This window comes from Takifugu flavidus, chromosome 16 (genome assembly GCF_003711565.1).
Source record: "Takifugu flavidus isolate HTHZ2018 chromosome 16, ASM371156v2, whole genome shotgun sequence".
In the NCBI taxonomy this organism is placed as follows: Eukaryota; Metazoa; Chordata; class Actinopteri; order Tetraodontiformes; family Tetraodontidae; genus Takifugu; species Takifugu flavidus.
This window is the reverse complement of record NC_079535.1, coordinates 10,252,101-10,271,405: the sequence shown is the minus strand read 5'-3', so window position 1 is coordinate 10,271,405 and position 19,305 is coordinate 10,252,101. Positions and strand designations below refer to the sequence as shown.

General features: G+C 50.2%; 1 protein-coding gene across 2 annotated transcripts in view; it reads left to right on the top strand.

Annotated features, from left to right (window-relative positions):
* Positions 1-13,258: 13,258 nt before the first annotated feature.
* arid1b (AT rich interactive domain 1B (SWI1-like)) overlaps positions 13,259-19,305 on the top strand; it is a 124,550-nt gene continuing 118,503 nt past the window's right edge. Inside the window, exon 1 of one of the 2 annotated variants that reach the window (XM_057058278.1) lies at positions 13,259-15,548. In XM_057058278.1, the coding sequence (XP_056914258.1) occupies positions 14,265-15,548 (1,284 nt within the window). In that variant the 5' untranslated portion in view covers positions 13,259-14,264. The remainder of the gene's footprint in view (positions 15,549-19,305) is intronic. The other variant, XM_057058279.1, reaches the window with a different exon arrangement.

The following is a 19,305-nucleotide window of genomic DNA, read 5'->3' as shown; positions in this document are numbered from 1 at the left end:
GTTCAGAACTGGACTCTTTTAGAAACGGAGCTCATAAGAAGGATCAGCCTGCCGGCAGATAAAGGTGTCGGTTAATGAACAGAGCGGCATGAGAAAGGTCGCCCGGTTAACCCGTTTGTTGAACTAAACTGGTCCGCTCACGCTCGCCTCCGGAAGATTTAAAGAATAAAAAGCTTGTCCAGCCCGTCGCTGCCGCTGTGATTTGTTGATTGTTCGGGAATATGTTGCGCAACCGAGCAGATTACTCAAAGAAGGAGGCCAGATTGGACGGACGGGCGAGACCGGCCAAGGAGAATAAGTGTGTCCAACATTCCTGATTATTCAGTCAGCACTCCAAAAACATCAATTCCATCTCATCAATAGATAATTAAGAGGGATAATTGGCTGGATACGCTGTCGGCAGACAAGCACTCTTTGGTAATGCTCCATCCCGTAGCTCAGCATCCTGTGTGACTCACTCAGCTTTAAAGGAATTCCACGCCAGATTCCCACCTGCACAGCTGACAGCCGCTGTTAGCGTCTCCTTCCTCAACTGGCACCGGCACGCTTTTAGCTGAGTCATGAAATCAGACCAATGATGGGCAGACAAAACATCCAGTAAAGGGTATCGGCATCAACGGGGGCGTTGTTTGGGTCATCTGTAAGGGATGACGGCGGCCCGTTTACTGTCGACAACCCCAAGCTTGGCGTGGAACATTGGGAATGGGCAGAATTCCAGTTTGCTCCAATCCAAATGATTCCTGATGATGAAAAATTCGCTCATCCTGCATTCGTTCCGGTGCGCTCAGCGCCTTTTATTTTTAACCAGGACACCGTTTCATCTTTAAGGATCCTGGTGGGGTCTAATTGTCAAGCTGCTTGCCTGGAGCTGTTCATCCATTTTGGAGCCGTGGATTTTCCGTGAGGTACGGGCCGGCAGATTTACCCAGACAGGGCCGCAGATTTAGAACATTGACCTGCCTGGTCTCCACAGCTGTGTGCTAATCCATTCCATTGCTCTGGCTGTCCTCCCCCTCCCTATTCCGTGCTCTGGTGAATAGAAGGGTTCTTAATGTGTGAGATCAGGAGGAAAATAAGGTTCTCCAAATGGAATCAAATCACACGGAGGGGCTTGCCACAAAAGTCCTCAGCAGCATTAGGGCCAGAATAAGACAAAGCAATTGACTGTAATTCCTTGCGCGGCGATTAGCCTGCCACATCTCGCCGCTCTCTCTCTTGCTCTGTTTGCTTCTTGCCACCCCCCACCGCCCTTCCGTTACCAACCAGATCCTGATTAATTCATTAATTCACAAACGGGAGTTACATCTTAGCACTCGGTTGATTCAAATTGGATGCAGGGTAACAATCATCCAGCATGACCCAGACCGATCTAACAAAACAAAACCCAACAGCGTTCTTGAGTAAATAGCTCTCAGTCCGTTCGGCCTGATAATTCATTGCAACGTTATGTTTTATTTATGCTCGGAGAAGCTGCCCGCTCTCGTATATCACCCATGTAATGAGACAGGCTGAATGGGGCTGTATTGATTGGGGGCGGCTATGCACCCATCCACGCGCGGCTACCCGTGCAGCCCCCTCTACGGCCGTCGCCGTTTGTATTCGTCTCCAGCTCTTAGCCCTCTGGCCCTCGTGCGTTGGCTCCCATTCAACGGTCCCCCTTCTTGGCTCACGCGGGGCCCAATCCCATTCCCATGCATTCGATATTCCCATTATAAGCTCATTAGCCGAGTCATTGTTTGGCGCTCATTAATAGGAGATCCATCGCCTGTGACACCTCTGAATTACGATGTCACAGTGCGGCCTCTGTTAGAACATTCAGATTTAGTGGATTTGCACACTTGTGTGTCCGTCTCATGGTAGACTTTGAGTTTCCCGTCTCCCCAGAGCCCGTGGATATATTCCCGCCCTCTTCTTGTAGCTAAACATGCACCTACTGTACACGTGCACACCTCGAAATCCTTCGGACCATGTTCTCCACCCTCTCACTCCCAGAGGTTTGTCTGTCAGTGATGCAGGAGACAGCAGAGCAAGCAGCCAGGAGGGGCCGGGGCTCGATGGGGGGTTTTAGCATGCGAGGCAGGTTCTCCGGTGCGTACGTATTGATCCTCTGAGGGCTCCCAGGCCCCTTTTTTCCCTTCTTTTCTTGGCAGTGGAGACCATTCATCAGCGAGGCCATGACTGGAGAGCTCAAACAGCCATCTCTGTCAGGAATGGGGCTGCGGCGGGCCGCGTGGGGCCAAACCAAATCGGCCTCTCTCATCAGGGAGGATGAAGCCTTGACATAGTGGCTCATGGCCTGAACTCCTCCCCTCCCTCCCAGAAACCATCGTCACTGTACAGTAATGCCCCCGTAAAGCTTTGCCACATTTTACTCTCACATAGGTTGTTTTCATTGATTTTACGGAAGATAACAGCACACAATACTCAACAGACTCACTGACAGAAGAAAATGACCCCCCCCCGCGCTTGGTTACCGGGAGGAAATATGTTTGGGAATATCCGGGTCATCTTTCCTGCAGCTGGTGATTTATGCAGCCCTACTTCATCCTCCCTTCCTCTCCTCCTCCCGCCACACCTAGGTCCCCCCCCCCCATCGCGCTCTGCTCTGATCGATCGTGACTTTCTGTGCCACGGGGTGACGCGCATCCCAGCTGAGCTGCAGCCCCGGCCTAAGTTTGGGCCGCGTCAAGGACGTGCAGGGAGGAAGACAGATGGTGGGAGGGAGCAGAGCGCAGCGCGGCCTCCGCGTCAGATGCGTTTTAAATAACTCTGACAGAGGAGTTTGAATCGTCTCTCCGGGCTGGAGCTAATCTGATGTGAGAGGATGCCAGACTGAGGCTGATAGGACACAGAGATAGAGGAAGGGAGGAAACGGCAGAAGAAGCCATGGAGGGAGAGGGAGAGGGTAATAGAGGTGCCCACCGAGCTGGTGGGAAAGCTGCCCTCTTCATCTTTTCATCTCTCCTTCATCTTCCTTTCTCACTCTGAGCCTGCCTCTCTCACCCACTTACATCTATTTACCACAAAGCCAAAGCGCTCCTCTCCTTTTTCTCTTTCACACTTTCCTTCACACTCTCTCCTCTCCTTGCCTCCCTCCACCTCCCCCCCCCCCCCCCCCCCCAGTTCACCATCTCTCCCACAGCTCCGTCCCTCCCTCCTGTCTTTCACAGACGATTTAGGAAGTCACAGCCTCTCCCTTCCATTTATGAAATTGCTCATGTTATTTCCTGCCTGGCCCTCCCCCATCCCTCTCCCTCTCCCCCATAAGTCTTAGTGAATGCACCCTCCCTGGTCCCAGGTTACTCAAATCTTCCCGTAGCAAGAACACAGGTACACCTAAAATGATATCCAGGGGCTAATATTCTCAGACAGCGAGATAGCCTCGGACGCTGCAGCCAGCCATAATTCTCAGCATCCATCCTTTAATCCCCACCCATGGCCTATTGTTTACCTCCTCGCCCTCTGGCCAATGTGAAAAAGCACATGCTGCCCTATTTTTCCTGTAGCTGCCTTTTTATGGCTTATTGCTCTGAAACCATTGCTGTTCTGAGTGTTGTCTGACGCTACCGTGCACTTAGATTTACAGGCTTTCATGATTTTGTTTTTAACCCTACTGGGAAGCGCTCCACCTGTTTCTGGGCTCTGGATGGCAGTGGTTGTGGTGCTTTTATGAGTTGCATTTAAGAAAATAGCTAGCTAGTTCTCTGACATGGAGCAACAGAGTCATTATTTCCCAGATCATGGTCAGGTCCTGCCACTGCGTGCGCTGAGCATTAGCATGGTAACACAAAAACTGTCAGAATTATAGCAAAAGTGTGTGTATATTTTAGGTTTTACTCACGAGATTGATGAACAGGTCGGCTAATCTGGAGCTAAATTTAAGGTACACATATAGACCATTCCATTCTATTCTGTTCAGCTCCCTGTACCCTATTTATTCTTTCTGCTCTTTAAGTTTAATAAAACAAATTAGCGAGCAAACCCACGGACCACAGCACAGATGTAAAGGACGCACGTGTGGCCAGCCTCTGCAGGCCTGCGTGCACACAAATGTATCTTTCAAGTCGGCGTGTGATGTGGACCGGACCAGACAGCGAGCCGGACAGACGGAATGAGGGAACGGGTGTCCAATGTTGAGGAGAAAGGAAAAAAACAAAGAGAGGAGCCTCGATGGTGCTCGATTTTCTGTGTGTGGGAAAGGAGCGATTGACTGGAGGTTGTGTATGAAGTAGGCTGGCAGTGGTGGTTGTGGGGAGGTAGGAGGTTGCGTCCTGCCCTTGTGCCTCTTCCGCTCCTCTACTCCTCTACCCGTCTCCCTCTCTCCTCTCAGACTGTTTCTGGCTCATTACCCTCTCCACCAGCAGACTTTCTCCCTAGATGGCAGTGAAAAGAACTGTCCTCTCTCGCTCTCACTGTCGGAGCCGGAGTGCTGGCCTGCCCTCCCGATATTAATCAACACACACTTGGAAGTGTGTGTGCACACACTCCCTAGCGAGCCTCTCTGGCAGACCTGCCGGTGGGCAGCCGTTTCTTCTTCTGGCCATCACTTGCAAATGAGACGTCCAGGCCCTGAGAGAAGCAGGCGAGGGACAGGATATTAGAAAAGTTTTATTGGGCGGAAGCTTTGTTTTTGCTCTGCGGTTTGATCCGGGTGGGAGAGTGTGGCAGGAAGCACAGATGTTTGCTTCCACGTTTTCCCTCATATTTGTTTTTTAATGTGTTTTAAATCACAGAATCACACTTGGTCAGATTTGTTTGTGCTTTTGGTCATCAGAACTGGCCACTAGGTGGCATTCTTTAGAGAAAATAGAAAAAATAAGAGCGCAAGCTCAGTGGTTTAGCACTCAAGATGTGGTAAAGACATTACGAGGTGTGTATTTATAATGCGTTCACACACTGTTGTCTGAACAGTTGTAATAAAGCCGTGCTGACATGCTCATGTGTGTAGATGCCAGTCAGACTCAAAACTAGGCTGGGGGGGAGCTCTTTCCGTGCCCCAGGGGTCTCCATCTGGAGAGGAATCTGGACACAATGGAACAGAGGTCAACTCCCGATCATCAGAGGGAGGCTAGAATGGAGTAGGACTGAAAAGAGGGGAGGTAACAATGTGACGAGCTTTTAAAGTGACGTCTCTGTCACCACGTCTGCATCTTGCTGCTAAAACCTGGTTTGCTGCCTGGTTTCTGAGGTACAGCAGCTTTCTTTGGCTGCTTGGCTGGAAGAGTTAGCGCCACCTAGCAGACCACAGATTCAGAGGTTGCTGGTGCTCTGCTAGAATGCCTAAGCTGACGCTTGCTGACTAGCCGTGTGCATGTTAAAGCATCTCTTGTTTAAAGCATGACCATATCCCAGAGCGCCACCCCCCTCCCCCATCCTGTTTCCCCTTTCTCCAAGCCGCCTGTCCGCTGACAGTCTGCCAGGTGTGCCCACACTCTGGAGACCCGCTCAGTGTCACCCAGCCAAGTCACCTCACACTGGCTGTGTAGAGATGCGCCTTGGACATGCAAGGCTTTTGTTTGGGGGGGTTGGAGGTAGAGGAGGAGCTCCCTGATGCAGCTTGTGTGACATTAGCTGGCTGCGTTCCCTCCCCTCTCAGCAAAACTCCCGGCCCCAGCTTTGCCTTCGCGTGGCGACAGGGTACGCGACCCAATGCCCAGCTGACATGTTCCCTGGCACAGAGTCAGAATATGAAATGATGGCATTATGTGTGTTCCCTGAGCAGCGCAGTGCACTGTGGGTAAACGTGGAGAAATCAGATCAAACCGCCTCAGTCTCTCATGCGTTGTTATTGTTACCGTGTTTCATCATTTCCAACAGTGAACATTCAGCACGTTTGTCTGCAAGTTCGGTGCTGCGCTAACAGCTTAGCTTCCACTATTGTGGCACCAGTCTTGAGGGGGTTTGTCAGGCCTTCCTGTTCTGATGAGAGCAGCTGGACGCCAGGGAGTCATCGTCTCCTCTCTCAGGCAGACTATGCAATTTAAACCTGCCTCGGGCATGTAGATATTACTCCCTGGTGGGATGGCTGAAAATTAATGGAAATTGTTTTAGAGGAATCATTATTAACATTCTCCTTTGGATGCCCTTTTGTCATCTCAGCCTTGTCAGCGCTCCCGTTTTAAGTTTCGCACTAATTTATGCAGCCGCTGACATTCCTGTTGATGCGTGAATGTGCTGGAAAATGTGAATAATCAGACTAATAATTAGTAATTGCAATGTCACTTCAGAAGGCATTTATTTTGGCATTAAGGAAACGTCAATCATGCATTTATTACCTTATTCGGTGGATGTTTTCTCCTTGGCTGCAGTGTCAGTTGTGAATTTTTGTCATTTTTGAAGCGTTCTCGCCGTGTTGGAGTAAACAGGAGCGGCATCGTTAGTCAGATGAGCCTGATCTGATGCAGATGCTCGCGGCCGTGTTGTTCAGCACCAATATTTTAGCTGTTCCGTTAGCGGTTAGCCATCTTACACACTATAAAAAAATTATTTTTTTTTAAAACATACCTGTGTGCCAGAAAGAGGCTATTACAGTTTTTCCCTGCTCATTTTTTGCCCCGATGAAGACGCTTCGGTTGTTGTATAGGAAGAATGTAGCAATTAAAGTCGTCTATGGGACCAGGAAATCCGTTTCCCGATACATATGACTCAATTTCACGCACAAAACCGGATTAAGGGAACTCCCCACTCCAGGCATGTAGGGGTAAATATCACTCTGCCAGAAAATTCACTATTTAAATTGAAAATATTATAACTGACATTTTCCAGTTCATTATGCAGCCACTGACCTTCATGATGTACGACTTGGATACTTCTCCAGCAAAAGGCGAGGTCTCGTTCTCCCTAATGGGAGAGGTTTGACCTTGTCAGGAACTAAGGGGAGGTCAGGGATGAAGAAGGCCATAATCTGCCCAAGAGAAGTAATACCTACACCACCGATTAGAAATACTCGAGCAGTCTAAGCAGCCGGGAAGGTGTAATTGATTTGTTTTTTGTCGGGTGTTTTTTCAGTGCCGAGCGTTAATGCTTCCCCTGCTCCGATCGTTCCTCATCTTCAGGGATGATCTGTAGCTGTCGTACAACTTATTACATCATCTGGTCTTCAGATTTGTGTTTATCTCAGTTTGTGGCCAAACTTCTGAAGCTTATCGCAGATGGATGCGACTAATCTTCAGCTGGCTCTTTGCCTTTACGTCCGACCGCACTTTAAAGACTCCTCAGGATTCCAGATAAATCCATCGCACTCAGTCACCAAACGTAATGGAAAGTAATCATATCAGGAGTCTTTCACGGATTACGCTGTTTTGAATGTGACTTATAATCTTTTCCATTTGTCTGAACTACAATGATGTGCACTGGGCGCCTGGCGGAGATAATCTCATTACCCGGTCGGCTTTTGTTTTTCTGCCGCCCTGCTTTTATACTTTATTAAAACATTTTGCTGTGTTAAACATGCTAATTTGGGGCTGGTCATAATTGGGGTCTCACTTTAAAAAACCCCTCTCCTCTGTTTGGTGGGAGATTAAGGATTTCTTCTTCAGGATTACAGTGAAAGCCCATGAAATAGTCTCGCTTTCCATTATGTTTAAAGCCACTCAAGCGTATTAATGTGAAAGGAAAATACATTATATGCAACATAAGGCCATTGTCGTACGACAAAAAGATGAGATTACGGCCCTTTTTGATTGACCGCGTTTGGTCAAATTTATTCCATTCCGCGATCCGATTTCCGGAAAACCTCCAGTTTTCAAACAGACAGAAAAGGACAATAATCCGATCCATTCATTCATTTTCAGAACTGTTTGAAAAACGCTCAATATCCACAGAGATGTCAGTAATCAGAGGAAGGAACAGCGGCAAACCCGGCTTTGGACACCAGAGGAGAGGATCCGAGGCGGATGAATCCCGGCGAGTGGCGCAGGAATCCTCATTGATCATTTGTGCCTTTTTCCATGAGCCTCAGAAGTGGAGAGATCAGAGCTCCCATCTTACTATGAAATGACATCTCAAAAGTGCCGACTGATTCCCAGATCTGCTTCAAAACACCAGGCAAAGAACGTGCAAAGAGAATATTCCGGCGCGGCGCCGGTTCCGCCTCGTCACCTTGGGGTCTAACAAGTGATCACAGGGGGAAAAAAGGAGGGGGGACCTCGTCGCCATAATGGCGAGCGACTCTTGATTTGGTGTCAAAACATATTTAAAATTTGAACAGCCCCGGCGCTGCCTCCGTGGGGGCTGCGAGGAAAAGGCCTGGCGGCGTGCCGCCCCGACGCACGTGGCTCCTTTTATTTCCCCGACTGACACGTTGCGCGTGACGCTACAAAGAGCTTCCATTTTAATTGTTTGGACAGACGACTCGGGGGAGACGGATTTCGAATTTGGCTGTTGACAGAATAGGCACAGGAGTGGCGCCGGCGCCAGTGCTGCCTGCTCTCGCCGTAATCATCATTATACGCGATTGAGACCAGGCCCGGAGCGTTGCGCAACCCGTCCGCGTCGACCGCGGCCCGGGGTCACGCCGCCGCCAGGTTGTCATTGCTTTTATATTCAAATCCTTACATCAAATCACGTGAGTCGATTTTTATCGTTGAAGTTATGAGAAATCGTGAGTGTAGCGACAAACAATCCATCGGTCTGTGAGCGGCGGTCAACCGTACGCAGCATCTGTATTAAATAAGACGAATGGGCACTTAAGTTGCGCCGCGCAGGCACTTTATGAAATAGGAGTGGACTCCATTGAAGCCTATCGAGGGGTGAGAAATCACCTGTTGATGGGCCATAATGTAATAGAACATTCCTTTTCATTGGGCGGGAAGCGTAATACGCCGTCTCCATTAATGTCCTGTTACGTGGTGAGAAACCATCAGGGTACCGGACGATACATCAGTCTTACATATACGCACACACACAGGCGCGCGCACGAGCCCGTCCTCATACCACCCGCCACCCCCTCTACCCTTTCAATACAGCAGCCGCAAATTACCCACTTTGCTCGCAATATTATCAAGGCTGATCGCCGGTGTCCATAATTAGAGTCTTAGTGTCATATACCCACCATTAGGCTAACAATGGTCCCCCGGAACAAGGCCACTTTACACAAATAACATGTTTGAGAACACTTGACTCCTCCGAAGAGATAGTGAAATACATCGGAATCCATTATTGGTCAGGCGGTCGCCAACGACTTTGGAAACTTCTCTTGTTACAGGTGAAGACACAGAGAGGCAGTGATGGGTGTGTGTGTGTGTGTGTGTGTGTGTGCGCGCTCTGGGTCCTCTGTGTTCTGCAGCCAGGGCCTCGTTTGATCTCCGCCACAGCTCCTCTAAGAAATCCTTGTGTAACGCTGAAGAAGCGGACAGCTTCACAGAGCAAAGGAAATATCAAGGAATTATTCATAAATATTAGATAAGATCAAAACAGGCGGTGGCGCTCAGACTCTCAGCTCCTGGGTCAAGACGTTCACGTTACTTTGATTCTTTCTCCCTCCTCACACCAGGCAGGGAGGAGCGAGTGTGTGTATTCACACCCCTCTCTCACACACACACACACACACACACCCATCGAGTCAGATGTAGTTGCTAATAAGAAGTCGTCTGTTTTGTCTAATTTCTGATCAACACTTTTTCATTTTTCATAATTTTCTTGTTTTGATTACTGTGCCTAATGTACAGCACACGGAACCTGGGGAGATTAATAGGCTGCGTTCTCCAATCTCCTCTTCTCCTCTGGAGCTGACACAAATTGGTGAAATATCACTTTGATCATGAGTCTTGAACAACAAACAAAACACAAACCTAATTAGCCCAATTTTCAAATCCTTCCAAATGCCCATTTTCTTTTCTTTTTTTAAACAAACCTTTCCATCTTTCTGCTGTTGTTCAATTAAATATAAAAGTTGCATGATTTACCTCGACATCATTTTTTTTTTGCCAGTGTCCATCTGTCAGTACCCCCCCCCCAGAACTCTTGTACCGGGGAAGCAGAGCAAGAAAAATCAGCTTTAGACAGGCTGCAGGGGGTTATAGGATTTTAAAGAAATGGCTTTGCTAACTTCCTGGTTGATGCTGATCCTATCAAAAAGCCCTCTGGTTTAAAAAGAAATCCAGCACGGGCAGATGGATAAATGATGATATTACTGGTTTTGAATTCCTCTATAGCTCAGTAACCTTTATTGTCGGATCATGATTGGAGCCAGTCCAGCTTGAGCGTGTCTTTCTTTGCCAGTGCGGCTAATTTCCTAGCAAAGTTGCCTCGTCGCCGCCCTCCTGACGGTGACTTATTCGAGGGCAGCGACGCAGCAAAAGCGTACAGCGCCTTAAGTGCTCGTGCACGGCGAGCAGCGTGCATTCGACGACCTCACCGTGCTAGCGGATTCGCTCACATTGCCTCGCTAACATATGCAATGACTGCCAGCGTGCGCTTCCCCATTAGGTTTGTACATCAAAGGCGGCGGGAGAAGTTCTTCACAGGCAGTTAAAAGTGGGCTCGGTGTGGATCTTGTAAATACCGTCTTTGGATCTTTGCCTCTCGGGGGACACTTCACACACTCCTCTAGTCGGGAGGGGGAGAGGAGCAATGACAAGCATGGGTGGAGGCGGAGGGGAAAGAAGTATGTTTGGGGGGGTGTCTGAGAGCCCGGTCCCCTGTCACCATCTTGATACTATCTGTGTATGAAGAAAATCACTCTCCTCTGTTCTCTTCTCCCTGTCTGTGTCTCACTCTCATCCTCTTCACACTTCGCGTGATGGCTGACAGTAAAAGTAGAGCAGAGCTGTTTTCTGCTTCCTTTTGAGTCATGTTTTTCATAACACATAAATAGAGCGTGCCGCGTCCTGGGAATTCTGCGATTCTCTGTGTTCCGCATGCGGGCGGACACAATTGCATCCACTCCTCTCAAGTGTTGTTGAGAACGTTTTCCCCATCGCGGAACGTCTGTAGGGCCCTGCCGAGGCCCTCCGCTCTGCAAGGAGCCACGTTGGGATAAGAGGCGCAGGGGGGTTTGGGGTTTTTTTTCCGGGCGCACACGCGCGTTCCGCGTGCTCCCGAGCCCATCCTCGTCTGGCTCTGTAGACTGATCAATGCAAATGCTGTTATTTATCCAAGCCTGAAATGAAAAGACCATGGATCAATTTGATGCACTTCCATACTGGGCGCTCATAATAGCGAGCTCTTCCCCTCCTTCTCCGTCTCAGCCAAGCACGCTTCATCTTCCACAAAAACAGCCCCCACCCATCAACAGCACCGACGCATGTACAGCACCATACCCTAAGATGTACGCTCACCCTCACGCAGGCAATCCTTCTCTCTCCTCTCTTATTTCTTTTAAACACCCACAGAGTGACACTGTGGCTGCATTCGAATGAACACGCTGTGTGTGCGTGTGTGCGTGTGTGTGAACGGTAGTCTTGTGTGTTTTGGGCTGACCCACTTTCTGTGCTTGGCCAGGCTTTTGCTGCTGTCTGCTGTGCTGCTAAGGGGGAGATCCCTGCAGACTAGCTCGCAACACACTCCAGCTCTCTTCCTGACAGACACTCACCATGGCATGTTATCCTCCAGCGGATAGGAGACCTCTGTCAGTGTGTGTATGCGTGTGTGTGTGTGTGTGTGTGTAAGAGAGAGAGAGAGAGAGTTTCAGAGACCTAGATGCAGATGCACAGATGAAGTGCATCCACATGCACCGGCAGTAACAGCGTCCTCATGCTCACATGTGTATGCAAAGCACATACCATCCCAGATCTGTATGTTTTTAATTCCAGCCACCCTCCTCCAGCTCCTCCTCCACTCTTCCCTGTGTTTGTCTGGAGTTATTGTTTCAATCTTGCTGCATCAGGGGGCCCCTGAAGGTTATAAATTAAACATAAATGTAAATGCGCTGAGCCATTGCCCTCCTCCAACTCCCTCCCTCCCTCCCCCCTCTCTGTCTCACACACATACACACACATCCACCCATCTTTGCCATTCAAACAGATCAGTGTGTCTGCGAATTAATAGGAGAACAGTGGGGTTTTTTAATGAGCGAGAGAGGGAAATTAGAGTTGCAAAAGCCGCCGCCGCCGCCGCGCACACCCAGAGCTGCAGCCGAGGCAACGGCTTGAAAAGCTGGTCGCCATCATGGAATATGCTAATGCTCCCCGGTTCCTTCCCTGTCAGCGTCAGTGTTGCCTCCGATGAGATCAGAGCGAAGGCTTTGATCTGGGACACCGATAGGAACCAGAATCATGTGCACAAAGTACCCAGCGCGGGAAGGGTGTGGAAGAGGCTTGTCCTGATCAGAAAAGGGTGTGCGAAGCCGCTAACACGAGGACGTTCTTGATCATTAAAGGAGATCTGGTTTTGAATAAACGCGCACGGACAGGTGCGCCAGCAGCAGCCAGTGTCTGCCTGCACAGAGGATGTAAATCCAATGTCTTCTCAGGGTGTCCTAAAAGATAAAAAGCCATCTGGTCCTGTTGATGCTATAGGCTGAGCCCGGCTACACTGAATGTTGAACACCGGGGAGACTTTGTACTTGGACCTTGACAGCCTTAAAGCTTAGAGCCTTTACCATATGGGCTCATAAAGGCAAATGGTTGGGAAAGGTATCGGGCTTCTCATTTGCTTTTATTTCTCTCCAGCGTGAAGGCTTCTGTTTGACAAAGTGGGCAGAAGTCTCTTGGTGTTAGGCATCATTTGTAAATATATGTACATAGGGCCACTCAGGCTGGAGTCTGTTGAAACAAAAGACTTGGTTCTGCCTTTTCTCTATAGGTTGAGCTCTCACTTGTAATGTCTCTTTTTGGCCAGCAGGGGTCTTCCCATTGTCATGGACGTGACTTCGTGGGGGTGTGTTTTGCACTACAGGCTGTGAGAGTATAATTTTTTTTTATTCCAACAGTGTTTGACTCAAAGTAACAATCAGATTAATTGAAGCTGATCTCCACTGCTGTGCCTGACGTCACCTGCACCAGTGACACCTCTTTGCTGGAGGTCGTCATGATCCCGTTTTTCTTTAACCAACCTTGTGCACAAGTCTCACCCAAATCCAGCTCACCCCACCCCTGGCTCCCCTCCGCATCCTTCATCCGCAGCTCCCTCTGTTGATCAAAACGCATCTGAGCTCATCAAAGCGGACCCTCTGCTCATTTAAGTCCCCACAGACACTCCAGCTTTCTTTACCCGGCACTATTTTGCATGTGTTATATCTTTTACTTTGGTCTTGTGTGGTCCTGTACAGCAGCCAAGAGATTATTTCTTTTCTTCTTAGATATAAGACGATGAAAGTAAAGGATGTAGCATTTTATTTACAGACTTAAAATAACTCCTAAATTACATTTAGTGACATTTCCATGGGCATTAGTCGGTCTAAAAAAGGTGATTGGGGCACGCTGGGGACGGACTCTGGTGCAGATTTGACGTTTTTAGCGGCTCTAAAGTGCGATTACATTCTTATTCCGATGGCAACGTTATTGCGCACAGCTTGTGTGTGCGTGTCCGACTCCTGTCAGAGCTGCAGAGGACTGTCTTGAGCCGAGGGACAGGCAGGGTGGGAATTGGAAAAATCAGACCTGGATAATTGCGCGGAAACTCGCGCAAGCAGACCCCAGCGGCAGCTCGGAGGGGTTTTACCTGAAGGATCCTCCGAGGAGCACCGTGTGCGGATTTTGGAAAGACTCGATCTGCCAGAGTTGCTTGTTTAAAAGTAACACGTACTTTAAAGTTGTGGCGTGACTGCGTTCCCTTACCTTCGAACGCGCGTTCACCGTGGGAAGTCTAATATATATTAAAGTCAGCAACGTCTCCGTGGCAAGTTAAGATACACTGTCATAAATGTGTCGTCTGTGGCCCAAAATTCACTCGCAAAAGTCCGATTAAAAGCAGAAATCTCCAAACGTTCCCCGCGTAATGGCTCGCTACTCCAGTCCGGATTTTCAGTGTGCGGCGCGCCGGAGCCCTGGAGGTGGATAAGCTGGTAGAGCCCGCTCTCTCTAATGCCATGCTGGGCCACAAGGGCTCCGGGAGACGCTGCTACACATTACCGAGACCCGGGATGGAGGAGAGGCGGAGGGGAGAAGAGGAAAAGTTTCGTTTAAACCTGGCAGAGAAACTTTCACCATGAAGCCTCGTTGACGCACCATTTCCCAGCCAGCACAGCGACGCCAGCGCTACAGCAGAGCTCTGAATACGTTTTCACTCCCCAGCTTGTGTTTTCTCCCCCTCTCCTATTATTTTTCTGCTCGCAGGGCTGGTCGGGGCTTGCTGTCACTGCGCGCTGAGATGTTGGAGTGACCATGGCCGCGCAAGTTGCATCGGCTCCGACCAGAACTAACAACAAAAATAAGAAATTATCCAGCAGTTTGGGTCCGGAGCTCAGTTCGGGGAAATCGGGAGGAGGAGGAGGAGGAGGAGGGAGCGTTCAGCGGACTGGACCGATGCTGAGTGCTGGAGATGGGACTCTGAATAATGTAGACCATCACCGCCGAAGCGAGCTCAACATGGTTCATTCAACTTCAGCGACTCACAGCGCTCCGGACGGACGCGACAAGGATGGGAATAACCTCACGGCCGCGCCAGCTTCGACTAATTCAACCACTTCCTCGATGGAGACGGGTTTGATCGCCAACCATAAGCTGAAATGTGCGGGGAGCGGAGATCCCCCACAGTCTCAGCCGTCGCCGCAGCAGCCGCAGCCGTCGCAATTCGGCCAGTTTGCGCCGCAGCAGCAGCAGCAGGCGCCGCCGCAGCAGCAGGCGCAGCAGCGGCAGCTCCAAAGTACCAACGCCACCAGTAACAACGGCCAGGGACCGTGCGGGGACAGAGGGATGGACCACCAACACCACGGTGGGAAAGAGAACCTGTTGGGGGGGCAGGGGGAGCCACAGCAGCAGCACGTGTCAGGAAAAGGTGAGGGTGACCTCACCTGTAAACCCGCGGAGAGGATGATGGGTGCCAGGTACGACCACTCCAACTTGGGGCCAACTAGCAACAACTCTGAGTTTAACAACAACTATTACACCCCGAGGCCTTGTTACGACCAACATGGCGGACAACAGCAACAAGGCGGTGGGATGGGTATAACGCACTCATCAGCACACAACAGCATGGAGAACTCCCACGAATCAGGGTACCACAACAGCCAGTATAACCAGTACCCTGCGTATCGGGCGGGCTACGGCGGAGGGGCCTATGGGATGATGGGCCCCTCTGGATGCCGGCAACCTGGGAACATGATGATGGGCAGCAACTCCTCAAACCTGAGCAAGTCTGCCTTGGGGCCTCCTTCCGGTGGTTTCCAGAGGTTCCCAGGCCAAAGTGGTCATCAGCAGCATCCTTCGGGGGCCACCCCGACCCTTAACCAATTGCTCACGTCCCCCAGTCCGATGCTGCGGGGTTACAGCGCCGCGTACCAAGACTACAGCGGCACCGCGACGCAGCAGCAGGCCAGCATGGGACTGGGGAAAGACGCGGGGCCCCACTTCGGGGCCTCGTCGGCCCACGGCTGGGGGGGTCAGCAGAGGAATCACCCGCATTCAATGAGCCCAGGGAACGGAGGGCAAGGCCTCGGCAGAGCGCAGGTGAGTTCTTCAAACTTTTGCAGACAGCCGCTGCTCCGCGCGCCACAGAGCTTTGCGCATCCGTGGAAATCTCCTCTCAAATCAATGCCAATACACCGTATGATCCAATTATTACTTGTGGAAAAAAGCGATACACTCCAGAAATAAGCTTTTTATGAGAAAAGGGAAAGAAAACCCACGTTTAATGCATAAAACATTACCATCTTTGATCTGTATTATAAAGCATGAACTCGACTGCCGGGTGGATATTATCAGAATTGTGCTGAGTGGCGTTTTACACCCGTTTTAGAGCCGCCTTGTGTTTCCGCGCGTCTGGCTGAGCGCGTCCGAGAGACGCGGGGCCATACACGGTGATGTTTGCAGCATTTATTATGTCTTTGTGTTCATCTGCTCGTAAAATCAAACGGAAGTCCGTCCTCCACCGTCAGTCCTTTGGTGTGTGTGTGTGTGTGTGTGTGTGTGTGTGTGTGTGTGTATGTGTGCACTTCTCGTCCGCCTGCAGCGCTTCACGCTTTTTTCCCCCGTTTTTGTTTTTGTGCACCTTGAAGAGTGAAGGTAAACCGTCCAATATTTCACAGTTGACAGCCGGTCCATCATCGGTTCGGCTCGGCTCTCTGTGGCCTCATTACGCCGAATACACTCCTGCATAGACGCTTAGATGGTGCCGGGTGTTGCATTCAGGTCTTGTGGGAATCGTCCATACTTGGACAGACATCCAACGCAATAATGGAAGTTTTATGAAGGTTTTGACTCCCCATGTCCAATCAGTCAAACCCACGTGGTCATGTCCTTCTACCCTTGTATAACACGGCCAGATTGGAGTCTCAATTATTGTTTCTGTTGCATTCCGATGTGGAGCTCTTCAGAATATGGCATGAATGCTCAAAAGTCGCAGTTTTCCACAGCAGACCCCCACAAGCTGACATCTGTCGGCGTAGTGCAGCTGGGGTTCACCGCCTTGCTCAAGGGCACATCAGCAGTAATAACTAAAGCGGCGAGTAAATGGCGGTAATTGTCAGCACCCCCCCACCACCACCACCACCACCCTTGTTTTAAAGGAATGACCTCGGATTTCGCCGGGTATCCCCCGGACTTGACTGCACTGTCACGTCAACGGCAGGCAGACCTTCAGCCAGGGCCCCCGCCGCTTCAGAACTTTAGCAATTTAGCCAGCGAAGGGACAGATTTCCTCGTGGCGAGCTGTCGTTTTGGGGTTGCTTACATTGCGCTAAATTATTCACACTGCTGGATGGCACATCTGGACGACTGCAGGGCAAGGTGGTGGTGCATAGCTCAGTGTGTTTGCCTCGTGCAAGACAGAAGCATTTCATTAGCTGACATCGTTACAGTCAAAGGCAGTTAGCCTCACGCCGAGAATCCACTGTTGGGTCGGCTGTATTAGATCATATTTGATCAGGAATTCAAAAAACAATCGCACACAGAATCACAATAGAAAATATGATCACGTTCCTATTTGACATATGGAGCTTTGTTTTATTCTTGCTCGGAACCGTGTTGGAAGCGTATTTCCTGACAGGAAACCAGCACAAACAGTTACAGTCAGTTTTGACGTTAGGATTGTGACATTGTTTACACAGTGGCGACGGCGCAATCTGGCAAAACAGAACACTGGTGCGGCGAACAGATTGTGACGCTGACTCTTCTTCTTCTGCGACTCCTGTCAGACTGGCAGCAAAACACCGGGTCGGCGCCACCGTGTGGACGGCAGTATTAATGATCCTAAAATCCCCCTTCATGTGACGCCAGTGCACCTTCAGCAGAGGCCTTTGAAGATGCTCCTTTTTATATTTTAAAATCCGACCCTGCTACCAGGCGGCTCTGCTAACCCGTCGTAGCTGCTAACTGCTAACACGTGTGGCTGCTAAAACTCACAGCCTCGCTGTCTTGTTTTCGGCGCCGCTAATTTCAAACACAATAAGGCTTACATGCGGCATTTTATAAGGCTTTTAAAATATTTTCTCAGTTTAGGAGTAAGTGCATGCGCCGCCGACTTTTCTCGCCTTATCAACATTTCAGCAGCAGTATATTCACGCTACAAAAGCCCAATGTTTAATTCATATCCGGAGCGGCAGCACAGCTCTTCTGTGCACTGGCAGGCTGTGTGAGAAAGGCATAATGCTGCCTTCCAAATTGGCCCCGTGATATGACTGCGCTTCACTTCAGAGCGCGTTTGGTCGGCGCACGCTTCTGTCACCTGTTGGCACAGTTTCCCCGCTCTTTCAAATTCCATTTCCCCTCCCACAGACTCTCCTCGGGAGCAGGTTGCGAGCGGAATGAGTGCACCTCTTTTACGCGGCGGCCCACATCCCGAACGCCCCGCCGTGCACTCGCTTGTCTGGGCACTCGCTGAAAGAGCCAGGCCGCCGTCGGTGCGTGTCGTGGACGCGCGCACACATCAGACGGAGATGTGAAGCACTTTATTCAGCAGTGCGCGTGGAACGTGCTCTCTTTGGAACCCGCCGCCGTCCTGTTCTCTGTTCTGTTCTCTTTTTAAGTCACTGTGACCAATTTGATTCAGACAAAGCGGCAATCTTCAGGGTTGAGCTGCTCACCTCTGTCGGCGGAGGGCGTGTTCCCGGCGCTGATATAACCCAGCTTGTGCAGCCTCCAGTCTTACATCACAAGCCAAGCAGCGTTTCCCACGTCAAGGCCCTGCATGGAACCGCGGTCCGCTGCTAATGTGCGTTTATAGAACATTCACAGCGAACAATAAAAGTAATTAGTGGGGAAATAATGAAGGCCCAGCAAGTCGGAAGCAGCGTTGTTGCTTAAATCAGAATGGAAGCAGCTTTTTTCAGGTCTGGCCCAATAAAAAAGATGGATATCTGAGGCGTCCACAAATGCATCACCATAATGCTCAGTGTTTTAAAAGGAAAGCTCCGCCGTTGTGACTATCACAGACGCAGAGCCGGGCCCATCCTTCATGGCGTACTTACCTCCAAACGACTCTACTTGCGGGGTTCTCGGCTGCGTCCTGTTTACATTTCTCTCTTATGAATTATTAGTGTGATACCAACAAAGACTTTATAATGGCTGCGATGCATCAATGTCACATTGTATTATGCGGTTATCTCGGGAGCTTTGTGCATGGTGATGGGCCTGATTGTGGCCGTCGGATTTTAATTTACGGTGCACCTCCCGCGTCTGACGGACAGCCCGCGGTGTCTGGGCAGGAAGTGCGCGCGCGTGTTTGGGTGTTCAGGTCGTTTGTGAGCGTCCTTGAGCGCGTCTCTTCGCTCACTGCATGTGCAGCCAAGGGGAAGGAGGAAGCCCTTTCGTCCACCCCCTGGTACCCCCCCCCCCCCCCCCCCCCCCCCCACTTCCCCGTCAGTTGTTTACGTTGTTGTGTTTATGTCTCCGCCCTGGCCAGCCAGCACAGCACTGATTAGCAGCAGCAGAGTGCAATTTTAATTTGCTCTGTTGCTTTCGATAAGGGCCCCTGCACAGCCTTTTTCATCTTCCTCAGATGAAACACAGCCTGCAAAGGTAATTGGCAGTCTTAGGTTATCCCCGGTCTGCATGTGGGTTTGTTTTTTTGTTTATTTATTTTTTTTAACAACTCGCCAATTAATTCTGACTTTTAAAAAAGAAATGATGGCACGACGTCCTGTTGCATCGATGGATAAACTGCGAGCGCGTTATTAGCTAGCAAATAAAATAATCAGAGCTTTCTTTCCGTTTCCTGGCGCCGCTGCATCACCCGGAGTTAAAAGTTGATGCGAAAATGCCCCGAAGA